Source organism: Gigantopelta aegis, chromosome 10, assembly GCF_016097555.1.
Source record: "Gigantopelta aegis isolate Gae_Host chromosome 10, Gae_host_genome, whole genome shotgun sequence".
NCBI classification, from domain to species: domain Eukaryota; kingdom Metazoa; phylum Mollusca; class Gastropoda; order Neomphalida; family Peltospiridae; genus Gigantopelta; species Gigantopelta aegis.
Window position 1 is genome coordinate 61,334,623 of NC_054708.1, and position 18,217 is coordinate 61,352,839.

General features: G+C 36.9%; 2 protein-coding genes and 1 long non-coding RNA gene across 3 annotated transcripts; 1 reads left to right on the forward strand and 2 right to left on the reverse strand.

Moving 5' to 3' along the window:
- Window positions 1-5,111: 5,111 nt before the first annotated feature.
- Window positions 5,112-7,615, reverse strand: LOC121384445. The gene is made up of 2 exons (XR_005959387.1): window positions 6,878-7,615; window positions 5,112-5,507 (listed from the first exon to the last, which is right to left on the reverse strand). It is a non-coding gene; the product is annotated as an uncharacterized LOC121384445 (long non-coding RNA).
- A 4,922-nt stretch (window positions 7,616-12,537) lies between these two features.
- LOC121383733 lies at window positions 12,538-15,202 on the reverse strand. Its single transcript, XM_041513830.1, has 2 exons — window positions 13,772-15,202; window positions 12,538-12,588 (listed from the first exon to the last, which is right to left on the reverse strand). The coding sequence occupies exons 1-2, from the start codon at window positions 15,200-15,202 to the stop codon at window positions 12,538-12,540; spliced, it is 1,482 nt and encodes a 493-aa protein (XP_041369764.1).
- Window positions 15,203-16,117: 915 nt separating this feature from the next.
- Window positions 16,118-17,939, forward strand: LOC121383734. Its single transcript, XM_041513831.1, has 2 exons — window positions 16,118-16,132; window positions 16,581-17,939. Exons 1-2 carry the CDS (start codon window positions 16,118-16,120, stop codon window positions 17,937-17,939), a joined length of 1,374 nt encoding a protein of 457 aa, XP_041369765.1.
- The last annotated feature ends 278 nt before the right edge of the window (window positions 17,940-18,217 follow it).

Sequence of the window (18,217 nt, forward strand, 5' to 3'; positions counted from 1 at the left end):
TCCTTAAAACCAATAATTTTGCTAAGTCTTACGATATCTGGAGAGGTGAAAGAAACGCACCCCAAGTCTGTGAAATTTGTCGTGACGTAGGCATTGTTGTGCTTCGAGCGACATCTACCGGTGACATCAGAATACTAACTTTCAAAATTATTTCAAGCAATTGGGACATGGAGATTCCCATGGTATTTATCGATATAAAACCTGCTTTTTCATTCCATTTGATAAAAACGTGATCTAAGTGTGTTACAGGTTTGTAGATTAACCAAATTATAATTTATTTTCGCTGGATGGAACTAGGGTGTGCGGCTTTAACCCTTTGTTTTCTATAGGCACTTTAGTTTTGGTGTCGGATAGAAATTATATTTTGGTGTCGGATGGAAATAAAATTTCATACTTTTCATCAGAATAAATTTAATGAACACGTTATACCACACCTAGATATATATTTTAAAGTGCGTTCTTCATCATTATATTGCATTAAGAAATGACAGTCATGACTCTTAAAGGTGCATTCCTGACTGTACAGACATTTAAACATGTCCCCTGCTAACACGGCTTTTAATGAATAAAACTGGATATTAATTACATTTTCTTGCTTAGAATATTAATGTCTGTACACCATATGGTGTTTCTGGAATTCCTAATGTTTATAGTAGTGTCACAGTGTAACATTTACAACTATATTCAAATGTATTTTATATAATTAGTATGCATGTATGATTCAATAAATTGTTATTGTGTCCCCTGCCATCCATGCAATAACTTAGTCTTTAATTAATTAGGGGCTGGCAATCAGACCAGTTAGTGTCAAACTAAATACAGCAATTAAGAACACTATGGATTTTAACTTGGCCCCAGCTTATCAGCTAAGGACTATAGTCCATGGCAATTACGCGTCAACAAATGTATGTTATAAATATTTGTTTTTCTATACATGGAAATATATAGACCTATAGAGACCCAAGGAGAGCCTCATGGAGGACTAGTGGCGGATCCAGAAAATCCATTTCGGGGGGGGGGGGGGGGGGGGTCCAATGACATGAGGCGGAATGCCAAAGGAACTGGGGGAGGTTTGGAGGGGGATCGTAATTATTTTTTTTTTAAATTAATATATAATGAAATGATAACTGGCCCCTACCCCTCCCCCCCGATCCGCCTCTGGGGACAGCTCTTCTGTTCATTCAATTACGGTTGTCGGTTGCAACTCTTATCGGGATACCTGTGTGTCACTCACCTTAGAGCTCAGACTTATAATATATTATCATATTGTTAACTAATAAACAATGTTTCATGTTGGAAATAAAATAGAAACTACATCACCAACTTGTGACTTCTGTTCCTTCATTTACATTCATCAGAAAATAAGAAAAGAAAAATTACTGTTTTTCACATGTAGGCTACAAACTTATTGAAGACAAAATCTAGTTTGAGCTGTTCATTTGAATTTTTGAGCCTGGTGTTGACCACTTTTGAAATATGCCCACAACTCCTACGACCGATTAGTTGTTAATCTGACCGTTGACAGTTAACAGTCTGATCCTGTTACATTTTTTCCTCTTCATTGTATTATTTATGAAATGATTACAAGATAATCTTGATTCAGGCTTTGAATGCAACATAGACCTAATTTAAATTATACATCAAAGTGCCGGACCCAGTGTTAAATGGAGCAGAGGTCACGAGGCTGTGAAGCTGGCGGTGGGGAAGGGTGGGTGGTAGTAATATTGTAGATTTTTATATTGTTATATACAGACAGGAGCAGATGCAGAATTTTTCTAGGGAGGAGGTGCAATGTTTAAATGGGGCACCTGCTAACAGTATTCAGAAGTATACTAACAGTGTTAGCAGGCCCTTAGCCAGGATTTTGAGAGGGCGGGGATCGTTTAGGCTTATGGTGAGGCACGAGGGAGCGAAGCGCCAGAGTTGCTTAGGGGGGTCCGGGGGCATATTGAAAAAAAATGCCACTGGTAAGGGGGGGGGAGATTGAGGTCGACCGACCCCCCCCCCCCCCCCCCCCCCATTGGCTACGGGCCTGGTTAGTAACATGTATCATCTATAGACCTATATATGGAAATCTTCCGCAGAAATATCAAGCTGGCCATTGTAAACATGTTCTCCATTAAATACAACAAGTGCACTATGTTTATCTGCTAAACACTGGATTTTTAGGGATATTCGCAGTTCTTACGATTACATTAGGTAATTTGATAAACTGAATAGAACTGAACTGAATTAACCTCGCGAACATTTCTTGTATAATCGTATTAATATACATTAACGTAGCCTGGGTGGAGCATGAGGGCCATGGCCTCGGCCTCCTCAATCACATCCCCACCCCATACGATTACATTAATGCAATAATCTGAATTGAACTAAACTGAATTAACCTAGCGACATTTTTTTTGTACAGTCTTATTAATATGCATTGGCATAGCCAGTCTGAAGCATGGATGCCATGGTATTCCTCAGTCACACACATCCCTCCCCCATACACACGCAAACAATGTGGGTGGCCCCTCGATATAAAACCATCGCTACGTCAATACCTCAACTAGACTCAAATCACGGTCCTGGTAAACAATCAAACACTTACCTCTATTGATGTATCCACTCAACACATGCAGAAAACATTGCAACAGAACAGCACAGTAGAACTTTAGCTGTCGTCATTAGGTAATATTAGATCCATGCACAGATATTTTACATTTATACACATTTAACATAAATATGACTATTAAATGACAAACAGCGATTCTGTTCGCACATTTCTGAAGTTAAAACAACAGTCAGAAGAATGTATCGCTTTGACGTCAATAAGCATATTGAAATGTCAAAGCATTGTTGACGTCACGATAAAAGGACTAACATGTTTATGGCAAGGTTTTCGGCCATTTTCGTAACTTATCGGTAAATTGCACACCCCAGCACCCTCCCTTTTGATCGGCGCCTGATGGGGAATAAAGGTAGCGCAGGACAGCGTAGAGTAATAATTCATTGTCTGTCACGGATAGGATTGATTATGCAAAGAATATAAAGTACATAAAAATAATCTATGCATTGTTTTTTTGTTGTGTTTACCGGCCTCGGTGGTGTCGTGGTTAAGCCATCGGACATAAGGCTGGTAGGTACTGGGTTCGCAGTCCATTACCGACTCCCACCCAGCGAGAGTTTTATCGACTCAAACGGTAGATGTAATACCACCACATCGACTTCTCTCTCACGAACAATTAACCAATAATCCACTGCGTGCTTGAACCTTAATTGGATATAAGCACGAAAATAAGTTAACATGAATGAATGAATGTTTTGTTTGTTTTTATGTTAAATTCAAAATGTAGCGTCACATATTAATCTGTCGGTAAACATTATTGAGCGTTTCAATAATACAAATTGAAAAACAATATATATATATATATATATATATATATATATATATATATATATATATTAAAGCTGCAACCACGGAATGAATTAATGTTTAACGACACCCAAGTATGAAAAATACATCGGCTTTTGTTTGTCAAACTATGGTAATGCAAACAAATAAGGTGATGATCAACATCAATATAAAAATTCAAGATTTAAATAAAAACAGTGTAAAGAACTGTGCAAAAATACAAATATCACAGATAGATACTGACTTTTACTCAAAATTTCAATTTGTGCTGTATTGGCCATTCTCAAAGAGAATGTTACACCCCTACACCACGGTGAGTTTACAGCACGCGCAGGGGTGCAACCACGGGGTTTATATGTATTATTTAACCATCATGTGTGTGTGTGTGTGTGTGTGTGTGTGTGTCTATTTTTATATATATATATATATATATATATATATATATATATATATATATATATATATATATATATATATATATATATATATATATATTATTATTATTATTATTATTATTATGGATTTCGCCTATATCAGCGAATGACTATGATTTGTTATAGGCCTACAAAAAAGTAGATTTAGGAAAATTTTAATGTGATTCCTAATTTAAGTGTTGAGCATAGACTAATGTAATAAAACATATTTAGGGGTCATAGCAGGCTTGTGATACCCCCCCCCCCCCCCCACACACACACACACCCCTCTGTCTCTCGATCGCTCGCTCTCTCTCTCTCTCTCTCTCTCTCTCTCTCTCTCTCTCACACACACACACACACACACAAATTCATTGTACTCTGCATTGTCGGATAGTGGACGTTTCCTCCAAAACTAGCCAATATATGGAGCGCTATTTTTGCAGAAGGAAATGAAACAATGACAAAGACGTAGTACCCGCGATGTCCCTACGGTGATTCTAGCGAACTTTTGTAGCGAACTTTTTTGACCGGAAGTTATCGATTGGTAAAACAAAAAAGCTTGTCAAGGGAAACAACTCTTTATTACTTTTGTACATTTATCCGTTTTATTTGGAGCACCAGCTTAAATGTTTCGACATTGTCCCAATACCAATAATGAGCTGTTTAATGGTATATCGTACAAATAAATATAAAGAGACCTTGTATATGAACATAACGTACTGTAATTGTTATATATTTATCTTAAAATTTATTTAACAAGTTTATTAATTAATTTCTTTGATATCAAATAAAATTACTATTTCCCCTTTTTATATTTTTTTGAAAAAACCCCAATCCAATACGTCTTGCTTACTAGCAATAAAGCAAACATGTTGTTTGTTTTAATTTGTAACCTTTGGTTGCTTTGTATTCTTGCTTTGTTTTTGTTGATTAGGGTTTTTTTTGGTGTGTTTATGTTGGGGGGTGGGACTCACCATCTGCATCTTGTATGCATTAAACTTTTCGTTACATATTTTTGTTGTTGAAATGCATCAACCCTGATACCTTTGTGGTGACGTAAGTTAAGTGTACATACACACTAACTTAAAAGTATAATACTGTTACTTTAATTTTATAGAAAAGACAATCCATTGAACAATTTATGGAGTACTGAAATTTTTTATTTAAAAAAAATTTTATTGTAGAAAATTGAAAATATTACCTACACATTCAATTTCAATTTCTTTTAATATTGCGTCACCCCAAAGGTTTCGGCCTAATTGTCAGCATTTCTAAAATAATTTTTGTTCTCAATAGGCCTTTCATGTAATTTTTTATACATGAAACCATAACTGGTCATCAGTCAGGGTATGAGAACAAAAAGGTTTTTCTAACTACTAAGTTTTATTTTGCATTCAAGAAGAAAGACGCTTCTTCTAGTGCCACCTTGACTGACAGAAAGATAATGTATTAACTGAAAGTAGTTAAACCCAGATTCCCAATGACTTATAAAATGTGGTCAATCATCTTGGGGTCGCTGTAACCCAGCTAGATTTTCAACCATTACATTTAATAATTAATTATTTAATTATCCATACAACAATTAGTGAAACTGTTGTTCACATATACTCAGGGCTTCTAGAATGTTGTAAAAAAAAATCCCTTAGCCATGGATCAGTGATTTTAAAAATGTACTATCCATGATTAAAAATTAACTAGCCCCACTTTAAATATATACAATTTCACTAATAGTAATAATCAGATATGTTGTCTAAAGAGATAAGACCTTAAAAACCCCTAGATTGGGGGTGACAAGAGGGGGCAGGATATTCATATTCACAAAATAAGACAAGGTTGTTTTTCTCCAGTAGTTATTTACTAGCCCAACACTGAATATTACTAGCCATGGGAGTGGGGCTACCATAATGTAGAAGCCCTGCATATACTTTTTTTTTTATATACAGACACTGCCAAATGATATGAACTTGAAATGTAATGTTTGCAAATATATATAAAGTATCTGTAGGTGTTATAAGTTTTTAATATTTCAATAATTTAATTAAACACATCAATTATATATGTATCCTTGTACAGGAGTAAACATTTTAACCCAAATAATGAAGAATGTGATGAAATAATGAAGAATGTGATTATTCCATGGTTATGACTCCTTTCAATTCGCAGGTGTTTACTGCTCAGCTATAATTCTCACTCGTTTCAAATAGCAATACACATATATATTATGTGCAACGTATGGTACCAAGTTCACTTTATAATTGTAGCCAATGTCCTGAAATATAAAAACTATAATTAGTTATGTGACACAGGGTATGAACTTAAGGATAATTGCCTACAGCAATTCTAAAATCTTTTGCCTACTGCAATTTTATAGTAATAACTTTGGATTAAAAACAAGAAATAATCCATTCAATCCACAATAATTTTTATCCATTGGCCCCCCAAAAATCCATTATTCATATAAGACCCGAACACTGCACAATATAAAATATATTACGTCAGTGGTAGAGTATCTGCCTGAAGTGCACTGGTGGACCCATATTTGTGGTAGATATGGTTGTGCTGTCCTGTCTAGGAAATACTATTTATGAATGCCATTCTACCAACTGTACAGAGTAACCTACATATACAAGTATATGGTAGATGTGACCAATGGTAATGTGGAGTAACCTTTGCTGCAACAGCACTAAATACATCATGCCTAACCCATGTACCAGATTCATCAAACAAATATTTCAAGTACACAGTAAGGCAAGCACTTCTTGCCGATCAGCATGCAATTCCAGTTCTGGACTGGAAACAGTACAGTTAAGTTTATAACATTCCTCAACAATGTCCAAATGCAACCGCAATAGCCACTTTTGGGCAAGAATTGGGTGCACACCATCTTTCAGCAGTGTTCGAGTAAAAATTTGCCGGCCTGTTCGAGTACGACAAAGGTCACAATTAAATTTTAAAGTACAGCGACCAAGATCACTGTTCAAATCTTCAATCGCTTTGTTAAGTGAATCCACTTGTTCTTTGATTTGTGAATCCACCAACAAGAACTGATCTGTTGCTGTATGACCTTTCGATGCATTCCAGTCAACAGCTGAGTGGAATGTCGTACCGACAAACCTAACTTTCCCACCCACATTTAAGACAAAGGCCATTAACTGCTTGTAAATGCTGACAATGTCTTGTACTGTTTGAGAGGTTTCATCTCTCAATGTAATGTATCTTTCCTTAGAAAAGATTTTGGTAATGTCGCAGGTACCCGACCAGACATACACAACAGGTGGTTTGCCATGCTCTTTAATTAATTTAGGCAACCTGCTTTTCAAAATATTAAAAAGTACTGCTGTACGAGCACCTTTTTCACAAAGGAACACTACAGGCAATTGCAATTCCTTATGTGCATTTTTCAAATATATTCCCCTGCTGTCAGCTAATAAAACAGCAAAACAGCTGGGATCTACTGAAGGAATATTAACCTGATGTTCTGCAATAAATTTTGCTAATTTTCTTTCTGCCATAGTTAAATTTAAAAGTGTTGAACAAAATTTATATCACTCTGTATATATTTGTAATTAAAAAGGATACCAGTATGTATTCAGTTGCACATTTTGAAGATGTACAATAACCTGAAAAAAGAAATGAGAAAATGTGTAATATTTAATGTTTGTAAAAAAAACAAAAACAAGAGTACCAGCAAGGTACACGATACACCCATCAGGAGTTTGATGGAAAACCACAGATATTAATGAATAAGTTACGGGTATGATTCAATTCTAATTATGTTAGCAGACCATAATACAATCCATCATAGATGGGCATATAAAAATTACCACTAATGAATTTTTGTATTAACTATTTACTATTTTACTGCTTTAACAATTGTTGTTTAGGCCATTCAAATATCATTTAATGCATGAGGTGGTGGGGTTGTCTCAAACTGTTACACAAAGCAGTTATTCATTATTATTTAAATGGTATGCTTTTTGTTTGTTCAGGGATGGGTTGGGGAGTCGGGGGGGGGGGGGGGGGAGGAGGGGCTTTTGTTTTGTATTGTAGGTAAACGTATGTACACAAAATAATTAACATATGATCGAAATGTGCCTTCCCACATCGTCAAATACTTTAAAGTATACATATCGCATGACTTGTTTGTTTGTGAATGTTGTTGCGTGTGTTTAACTTACACATTACAAAATGTGTGATGGGGTATGGTTTAGCGTTTCAGAGCATTACAGGGCATAACATTGTTAGTGTTTAATTGTAGTCGGACAATCCATTTCCATTACTAAACATGATAACTTTTAAACAAAAACAAAAACAAAAGCAATATTAATTAAAAACAGGCAGTAATCACGCTTGGCAAAATGCCACCATTAACTCACCAATTCCCGCTACAGCTATATTTAGAAAACCGGAAGCAGCTAAACGTTATATTATATGCTACTAACTATACGTACATGTCATTAATAGGGGTGATACGGATATACCAATACATCCCGATACTAGTGCTGACAAAATACACGATACTGTGTCTTCGGTATCAATTAATATTTTGACCGTGTATTGATTCCTACTTTAATTCTGTAACAATTTACTAATTTCTGCTGATGTGCATTTATTGTCGTTATTTCATGTATGAAAAAACAGTCAAGGGAACAGATAACATGTAGTTGCCTGATTTTGTCGATATTTATTTTGAAAATACTGTTAATTGGCTAATGTTGTTTATTTATCTTGAGGTCGGAGTGTCCTGACATTTTTTCTAGCCTATACCCAAAAACGTGCTGCACACGAGTAGTCTCCCCTACATTAGAACGAAATCACATACTGCATTCCAATACATATTCAATTATGTAGTATTTTGTTTTTAAGGAAGTTAAATGGAATAAATTAAAAAATACAAACCCATTTATGTAACTTCACAATTAAATTTCTTTAACTCTTCCAACATGCCCCACCTACATCATCTAAATATAGAGTAGAACAAATTTAAACTTACCTGCTTTTTATTCAAACCATACTTTGCATCATACATTTATTGCATCTTAAAAAAACTTTACAACTATTACTAAAATGCATCAACCCTGATACCTTTGTGGCGAATTGTTTACTGTACATATTGAGCTTTATGTATAGGGACATTTCATAAATGGTATTGTTACTACAATACTTATGAAGTGGTGGTTTCCGTTATAATAAATAAGTAGTGGATGCACTGTGCATTGTTCAGAAATCAAGAAAGACAGAAGAAAACAATGTCACTACAAAGGTTTCGGCCTCGTTGTTAGCATTTCAAAATGTACTTTTGTTCTCAATAGGCCTTTCATGTACTTTAAAAATTTGTACATGAAACCATAGCTGGTCATCAGTCAGGGTATGAGAACAAAATATGTATATGTGTTTAACTACTTGAACTTGATGTCGCTTGTCTTCAAAAAGAAAACACCATCCATCATCTTCTTGATCATTGTAAACTTTAAAAAAAAAAAACAAGAATATTCCCTTCTTGCGTTTATCAAGAGGTTGATCATCTTGGGGTCGCTGTAACCCAACTAGACTCTTAAACCATCTTTAGCCATCTCCAAATATTTATATTTATAATGCTATGGTAAGTACGACTCACACATTACTAAGTGGCAATGTTCAGAATGATTTGTGTCAATCAAATGAAACACCAACCCACTTCTGCAACATGATACACATCAATGTTCAGAATGGGTTGTGTATAACATAAAACACCAAGTCACTTCTGCAACATTACCAACAGCACCTGTAAATATTCTAAAAAATTTAAATAAAGTAATACCCCCCAAAAAACGTAATAGCAATATTATGAAAAGCAACTGAAAACACATTTTACACGTTATGTATCAAGAGGTTGATCATCTTGGGGTCGCTGTAACCCAGCTAGACTCTCAACCCATTTTTAGCAATCTCCAAATATGGAAAAAAACAAAAAAACAAACCACTTTTAATTTAGAATGCTAAGGTAAGTACGACTCACACATTACTAAGTGGCAATGTTCAGAATGACTTGTGTCAATTAAATGAAACACCAACCCACTTCTGCAACATGATACACATCAATGTTCAGAATGGGTTGTGTATAACATAAAACACCAAGTCACTTCTGCAACATTACCAACAGCACCTGTAAATATTCTAAAAAAATTAAATAAAGTAATACCCCCCAAAAAACGTAATAGCAATATTATGAAAAGCAACTGAAAACACATTTTACACGTTATGTATCAAGAGGTTGATCATATTGGGGTCGCTGTAACCCAGCTAAACTCTCAACCCATCTTTAGGTATCTCCAAATATTTAAAAAAAATAAAAAGAAGCTTTGATCTTATAATGTTACGGTAAATACAACTTACACATTACTAAGTGCCAATGTTCAGAATGATTTGTGTCAATTAAATGAAACACCAACCCACTTCTGCAACAAGATACACATCAATGTTCAGAATGGGTTGTGTATAACATAAAACACCAAGTCACTTCTGCAACATCACATACAGCACCTGTAAATATTCTAAAAAAATTATTTTCACGGACACCCATACAACCCCAATACCCACCCCATCTGCCCTTAAACCGATTTTCGTGACGGAAATGGCTATGTAGTTCCTAACTCTACACTATAATAGGGTATCAGCCACACATAGGGATTCATGTCACATCATTTAGTTCTGTCTGTAAATGGAGCCTGAAAATAGGCAACAACTTATTTTCACGGACACCCATACAACCCCAATACCCACCCCATCTGCCCTTAAAAACATTTTCGTGACGAAAATGGCTATGTAGTTCCTAACTCTACACTATAATAGGGTATCAGCCACACATAGGGATTCATGTCACATCATTTAGTTCTGTCTGTAAATGGAGTCTAAAAATAGGCAACAACTTATTTTCACGGACACCCATACAACCCCAATACCCACCCCATCTGCCCTTAAACCGATTTTCGTGACGAAAATGGCTATGTAGTTCCTAACTCTACACTATAATAGGGTATCAGCCACACATAGGGATTCATGTCACATCATTTAGTTCTGTCTGTAAATGGAGCCTGAAAATAGGTAACAACTTATTTTCACGGACACCCATACAACCCCAATATCCACCCCATCTGCCCCTAAAAACATTTTCGTGACGAAAATGGCTATGTAGTTCCTAACTCTACACTATAATAGGGTATCAGCCACACACAGGGATTTAAGTCACATCATTTAGTTCTGTCTGTAAATGGAGCCTGAAAATAGGTAACAACTTAATTTCACGGACACCCATACAACCCCAATACCCACCCCATCTGCCCTTAAACCGATTTTCGTGACGAAAATGGCTATGTAGTTCCTAACTCTACACTATAATAGGGTATCAGCCACACACAGGGATTTAAGTCACATCATTTAGTTCTGTCTGTAAATGGAGCCTGAAAATAGGTAACAACTTAATTTCACGGACACCCATACAACCTCAATACCCACCCCATCTGCCCTTAAACCGATTTTCGTGACGAAAATGGCTATATAGTTCCAAACTCTATTCTATAATAGGGCATCAGCCATGCACAGGGATTTATGTCATTATCATACCATGTAATACCTGATGAAAAAGACAATACAGGTGATGCGCCAGTTCCGGATCACTTCAAACAAAATTGTGAATTCTGTCAACATGCGCGCGTATGACTTTAAAAGAAATTCTTGGTAATAAAGATAATCAACCATATAAATAAACAGTGATATAAAATGTAAATTTAGGTAAACATTTGGCACCAAAAACAGTGTTGTTCGAGCTGGCGTACTTGCGCCAGTTGCGGATCACTTTGTCCAGTTCCGGATCACTTTCGAAAAATAGAGGCTTACGCCTTCAAAAACACTATTTCCAACATGTTAGCACTTTCAGCACGTTCGTGGATCCTGCCGGACATATTTTATGATCATTTGCAACTCCATAGGGTTCCCATCCTCCTGATTACGCCCCTAATTAGCAATTTCTAAAATCGATTGAAAATCAACGATGGCGTCCCATGACGTCAGATAAACGGGGCGTGTGTCAAAAGTAAAGGTGCGCGATCCTTATTATTTTCGTTGTGTACTTTCAACAAGTTGAATTATATTTGATTTCTGGCATTCTAGTATATAATAATAATAATTAATATTATTATTACTAATAATAAATAATTGTTTTCATTTATTATCGTATATATCAATAATAATAATAATAATAATTATTATTATATTGATGACTTTTAAAAGTCACATTTTCTTTGTGAAAGGAACAAAGGCTTGAAAATAGAAAGAAATGACATAGCAAAATATCAACTTTGGGACTGTTTAGTATTTATCATAATACAGGGGCGGATTATGCTTTAGGTGTGTGGGGGAGGGTGGTCCGAAATCATAAATTTTACAGGTTATCTACGTGGTGGGGGTTTTTTTTCTTCTTTTTTTAGCCGGATATAATCCGCCCCTGTTTAAATATTAAAATTAAGCAAATAATTTTGAAGCAGGACGGTTAGACCCCTTGTTAATAATGATAAATATTAATATAGTGACACACACAAAACAGTCACAAAAGAAAATTATTAATTATTATTTTTGACGTGTTGTTCCATTTGCCCTTTTCTGGTTAGTCTCCCACCCCCCACAAAATAATTCCTGGATATACTCCTGAATACAGAATTATTTTCAACGACAGTCTAAAGGCTAGGGCTAGCTCAGATTGACCGTGTGAATACACAGATCAGTGGCCGACTGACTCTCCTGCATCAGAATGCGATTGTGTAAAACAAAAATTCCACTGAAAAAAATAATCCACCCTATAGTGGTACAGACTGCATGTTTAAATGCGAATTATAATTAAGCCGAATAAGAAATTATCACTCCGTTGACAAAACCAAATAGAGGACCCCTTCCCCCTCTCTGCCAAAGTCGAGTATGCGAAAAGCACGTGCAATGGCACATGCGAAACAAGACCAATGGCGGTGGCATGGTTTTATAAAGGTCCTCATGTCAAACTTGTGCCGATTCTTTTCTTTGTACAGTAAACTTTTTTTTCGTTTTTTTTTTCAGTCAATCAATCAAGCAAACAATAGGGGTGGACGGCTCTCACACTGGGGGGAGGGGGGGGCAACATTACTGAATAGTCTTATGGGGCAAATACAAAGACACGTGTGCAGCGATTTTAGCGATTCTAGACTGGCGATCTAACAGGTCATACGGGCTCTTATTTTTGTAGGGGGCAGGGCAGACTGATTTTTGCCCGAATTAAACGAAAATGGAATTTTAAAAAACTACATTTTATTTATACCCACGCGTACCGAGTTTTCGTGGCATTAGCGAAGAATTGGTTACTATTATAAACAAAGGAAACATACAGCTAATATTTTTTCACTAAGTTAAAATTCACTTACCCTACTATGCTTTGCTACATAAAATCAATTCATCCCCGATGGAAATTGCCGACACATGATCACCGTCGAGGCCTCTGGAAAACCCGTCTGCATAATGACGTACCTATCAATTCGGGGTATACGTCATTCAGTCAATCTATGGCAGGCCAGTGATGGCAACCAGTTTCTGTTGTCGCGAACGTAAAGTGGGAATTTCCGTAAAGAATCGAAGCACAAAATATGTTAGTCATTGTTATAATATAACTTATATTTAACATGTATCCAAACACACAAATGTCCAACGTAAATGTAACATATTTACAGGTCTGGTTTCTTCACAGCTCTCGAAGATACATGTATGTTTATTCTTCCTGCTTGCATGGCAAGCCATGACACGGGCAGAAAAACACGTCATGTCGTCGTAGACATCGTACATCACAGCAGTACTTTAAATGAACCCAGTGATTACAGTTTTGGAACATGCACTGTCCCCACAGAGTAAATACCAGTGAAGTGCATCTTTTTAATTCAACTGGTTGAAAAAGCCCACAAACACAACACTTTTCGTCATCTTCAGTTTCCGATTCCGAGAAGTTGTCACTTGATATCAGCCCGTTATCAACTCCTGAGGGCCCTGGCTGCGGTGAATTTGATTTTTTGATTGGTACTACAGCTTTTGTTTTTCTTGAAGAAACAACTTTGGGTCTTTTAGAGGAAGAGACATATTCATACAGTTGGGATGATACATCTGGCTCTGTAATTGGTTTTCCACCAACAACCTTGTGAACTGAACGCCCGGGTTTAGACTGATTGGGTTTATCGTGGTGTACAACTGGCAGGTGACTTGAAAAGAAATTGTTAACAGTGTTTCTGTCTTGTGGTTGAGAAATATCGGCATTGTTACTCGCAGTTTCTGTAGATTGTTCAGCTCTTCTCTTTTTAGCATACTGGGCAGGTTTCAACAGAGATGAATCAATTGCTGTTGGGTTAAATGGATAAATCCCACTCTTCCTGAAAGCAGTCTGAAGATTCCTGGGAGTCAGCGAGATGTCGTAAGCTCGACATGCAATAGAGCAGACATTGTAGCGGGTGAGAGTTCCAGAATGAGAACGTTGCCATTTTCGAGATTCATCACTGAAAACTTTAGAAAACAGTCCAAAACAACCCACATCCATCGGCTGAAGAATATGGCTTGTATGAGGTGGTAGAACAAACAGGATGATTCCATTCCGCACTGCAAAGTCAACCAAATAAGGTGAAATATGGGATCTGTGACCATCATACAACAATAATGTCTTCTTATCTCCACCAACTTTTGCGTACTTCGCAAAATGATCTACAAGCCATGTTTGAAATATGTCTGAATTGGACCATCCTGACTTACTAACAGTGCCATTCGTACCAATGGTGGCTCCTTCTAATAATTCTTGGCGCATTCGAGCCCCAGGAAAAATGAAATATGGTGGGATTTGTTGACCCAGTGCATTGCCACACCCTATCATAGTGACTGTGGATGATCTTTCTGGCGATATTTCAATTGGAACCTCGTCTGTGGATCCTACAACATACGGAGGTGCGTGAGTCATACTAATTCCCTTCTCATCCACGTTATATATGTTTTCAGGAGATGATTTGAGGTCATACTTTTCAAGAATTGTCTCCAGTTCATCAAAGTATTTCGTTATGCTTTCCTCTGAAGTAGCGTAGACTCGAAGCTCTGACAAGGATTTGGGTCGTCTCAACTTTAATTCTGGCCATCTTCCCATGAACCCATAAAACCACTGTAGAGAAAGAGAGTTGCAATCGTGTGGCCGTTTGTTTAAGTGGGTGGCATAGTCGGTTCCAAGATTTAAAACCTGCGCTCTTGTGTAGCCATAGCCAACAGACGCCATCAACTTCAAATGTTCTGCCAGTTTGTTTCTTCTTCCAAGGAAAACATTGGACCAGGTCCGGACCTTGTCGTGTCTGGGGAAATAATCCCGCATATTCTGTCTCTGAGTGTTTGTTCAGGAACAGAATACAGCCTGGCAGCCTTATATACAGAAGTTCCCTTTTCAGTGACATCTGCATATGCATTTTTAAGTTGAGTAGGGCTATATGATCGATAGCGCTTTTTATGACGTGACGTGAAATCCTAAAAAAACACAAGGAATCAGATATAAGAGATAGCCCTTATGCGATTCCATAATTTCAAAAATTGGCGAAAGCCACGTCACATGTCACGTGATTATAATTTACAATACCAAGGTAGAGCAGACGATGCATACATTTTCATGTTACAGGTCTTGTACTAACTTCGGTACTTTATTTTGCTCAATGGTATAAAATGCATTTTGGTAAGAACAATGTATTTTACTTGTTTGACAATGTAGTTTAATTATACTTACATTAATTGATGCAATCTTGAACATTTTGTTCTCCGGTATCCAGGGACGCTTTCTCTTCAGAAACGTTCGCTAGGTGGCGCAGTACACATGAACTGTCGCGAGATATGACGTTTTGGGGAAATACCCCGAATTGGTGAGTACCACGAAATGGCAAGACGGGACGGTATTAGCCATATTTGTGAATGACTGCGTACGAATGGCTAATTACATGTAGGCTTACAAATATAACGTGAGAGACGTGGACAAACATTTAAAATCGTAGTTTCAGTTTATAAAATACGTGTCTTTACATTATATACATATTGTCATTACCTGTAGAAAACAAAAATAATACAAGAAAAATAGGTGGAACTACAAAGTTTTATGTATGGTACTCAATATTCGTGCCTCATGTCTTTTCGTGCCCAAACAGGAAATGATGAAATCTCGCGTGCTCACGCGCTGCGCGTGATTTGCAGCTGTCAAAAATAAAGGGTAAATACTAATCTATTTTAAGCAGCAGTTACAAAAAGAATGCGACACAAAAAGGTAAATGATAGCATAATGAATTATGTACTTGATATTTTATCACTTTTCACTAATACCAAAATGTCCGCTTCCAAAAATAGCCACTAATTTTTAATAAAATCCCTAAATTATCGTGACCGACGTACTTCTGGATTGCCAACCTTCTCTACCAGGATATGACGTCGGCAAAACATTTATTTAAGGCCAAATATAATTTTTTATTTGTGTTTCGGCGAAGTGGAAAAATTAGCTTAATTTTTTAACAAATAATTTTTCTCTCTCTTAGTTTGGACCTTAAAAGTATTTTTTAAGCTATATATAATCATGTTTCATGACAGAAATGGTTGTGTTTGTGAACCTAGTATTTACTTGATGACTTTCATATTTTTTTCCAGCAATTCAGTCACTAATATATTTGTAAAACGCTTTTTTATCCATCTATGAGTAAAACTTTTTTTTTTTTTTTTAGTTAAATCAAAGAGAAGGTAGAAAATACCGATCGTACAGTACCAATACCCTCACAGAAGCTTACTTTGCAGTAAAAGATGGCAAAATTACAGTTAAAGGGGCATCTAGACAATTTGGTATTCCTGAGCAAACACTCAGAGATCGTGCGCTTGGAAAAATTGACATTGACTGTGTTAGTTCAGGTTGTTTGCCAGTACTTACCTTGGATGAAGAGGCCAAGATTGTGGAACATTTGAAGAGGATGGCATCGTATGGGTACGGTTACACCAGGCAGGAGGTGATTGATATAGCCACAGACTATGCTGTCAAACTGGGAAAAAGAATTTCTGAGAAACCTTTTACATTAGGCTGGCTCTATCTCTTCATCCGTAGATGGCCTGAACTGCGACTTATCAAACCACGTGCCCTTGAACAGTTTAGAGCAAAGTGTACCTCGTCTACAGTTGTCTGTTCATACTTTGATGAGCTTGAAAATATCATCACTAAGTACAGTCTTTACGATAAGCCACACCTGATCTTCAATGTCGACGAAAAAGGTATCACCCAGAACCACAGTCCCCCACGTGTTGTTGCTGGAAGGGACCAACATCCCCAGGCTGTTACCTCAGGAAAGTCACTGACAACAACCATTATTGGATGTGGAAGTGCTAGTGGTATAGCAATACCACCATTCTTCGTTTTTGCCGGAAAGAGGAAGATGCCAGAACTGATGCATGGAGCGTCTCCAGGTGCAGATTGCGAAATGTCAGATACAGGATGGTCAAATTCTGACATCTTCCGACATTACCTGCAAGATCATTTTATAAAGTTTATACCCCAAAGACAGCCAGATCAGCACTTACTTCTTCTACTCGATGGTCACAAATCACACGTGTCTTTAGATTTGGTGGAGTGGGCAAAAGAAAAGAAAATAATCCTGTTTATTTTGCCTGCACATACATCCCATATTTTACAACCCTTGGATGTTGCATGCTACGGTCCTTTACAAAAATTCTACAGTTATGAGTGTCACAAAATAATGAGGCAAACATCGACAGCTATAACTCGATACAATATCTGCGAGTTGTCCTGTAAGGTTTACTCCCGAGCCTTGTCAGCCGAGAACCTTCATGCTGCATTCCGTAAGACTGGAATCTTTCCTTTATGCAGAAACGTGATCAGCAATGAAAGTGTAATGCCAGCTGAAATTTATCACAATGGTCAAGACAATGCCGAAGCCAACGATATTCAGAGATACCAGATGGCCTGGACAATCAAACTGTTCCTACTGAAAATGTTTGCACCACAACAAACAAGGAAACAGAAGTTTGTCTTTCTGAGTCACCAAGTGCATTTTTATGCCAAAAAATTGCTAATCTAAGAAACACAAAGCAGCTAGATAACAACAAAAAGCCACGGAGATCTCTCAGTAAAGTCGTATCAGGTCGACCTATAACGGAAAGCCATATTACTCAGAAAGTTGACGACTACATGCATGCCAGTGGAACAACCAAACCTACTATCAAAAACAGTAGGAACTCCAAGAACAAGTCAGGGAAAACTGCAAAGAAACAAAAAAGATTTGAAAACTGCAAAAATACAAGCTCTCCTCAACCTGGACCGTCAACTTACAACAATCCTGACTCGTATTCACCTTCA

Coding starts and splice junctions, on each gene's coding strand:
- LOC121383733 (XM_041513830.1), bottom strand. CDS start 15,202: ATGCGGGATTATTTCCCCAGACACGACAAGGTCCGGACCTGGTCCAAT. Junction 12,589..13,771: donor AAGATGACGAAAAGTGTTGT/GTTTGTGGGCTT, acceptor ATTCTGATGCAG/GAGAGTCAGTCGGCCACTGA.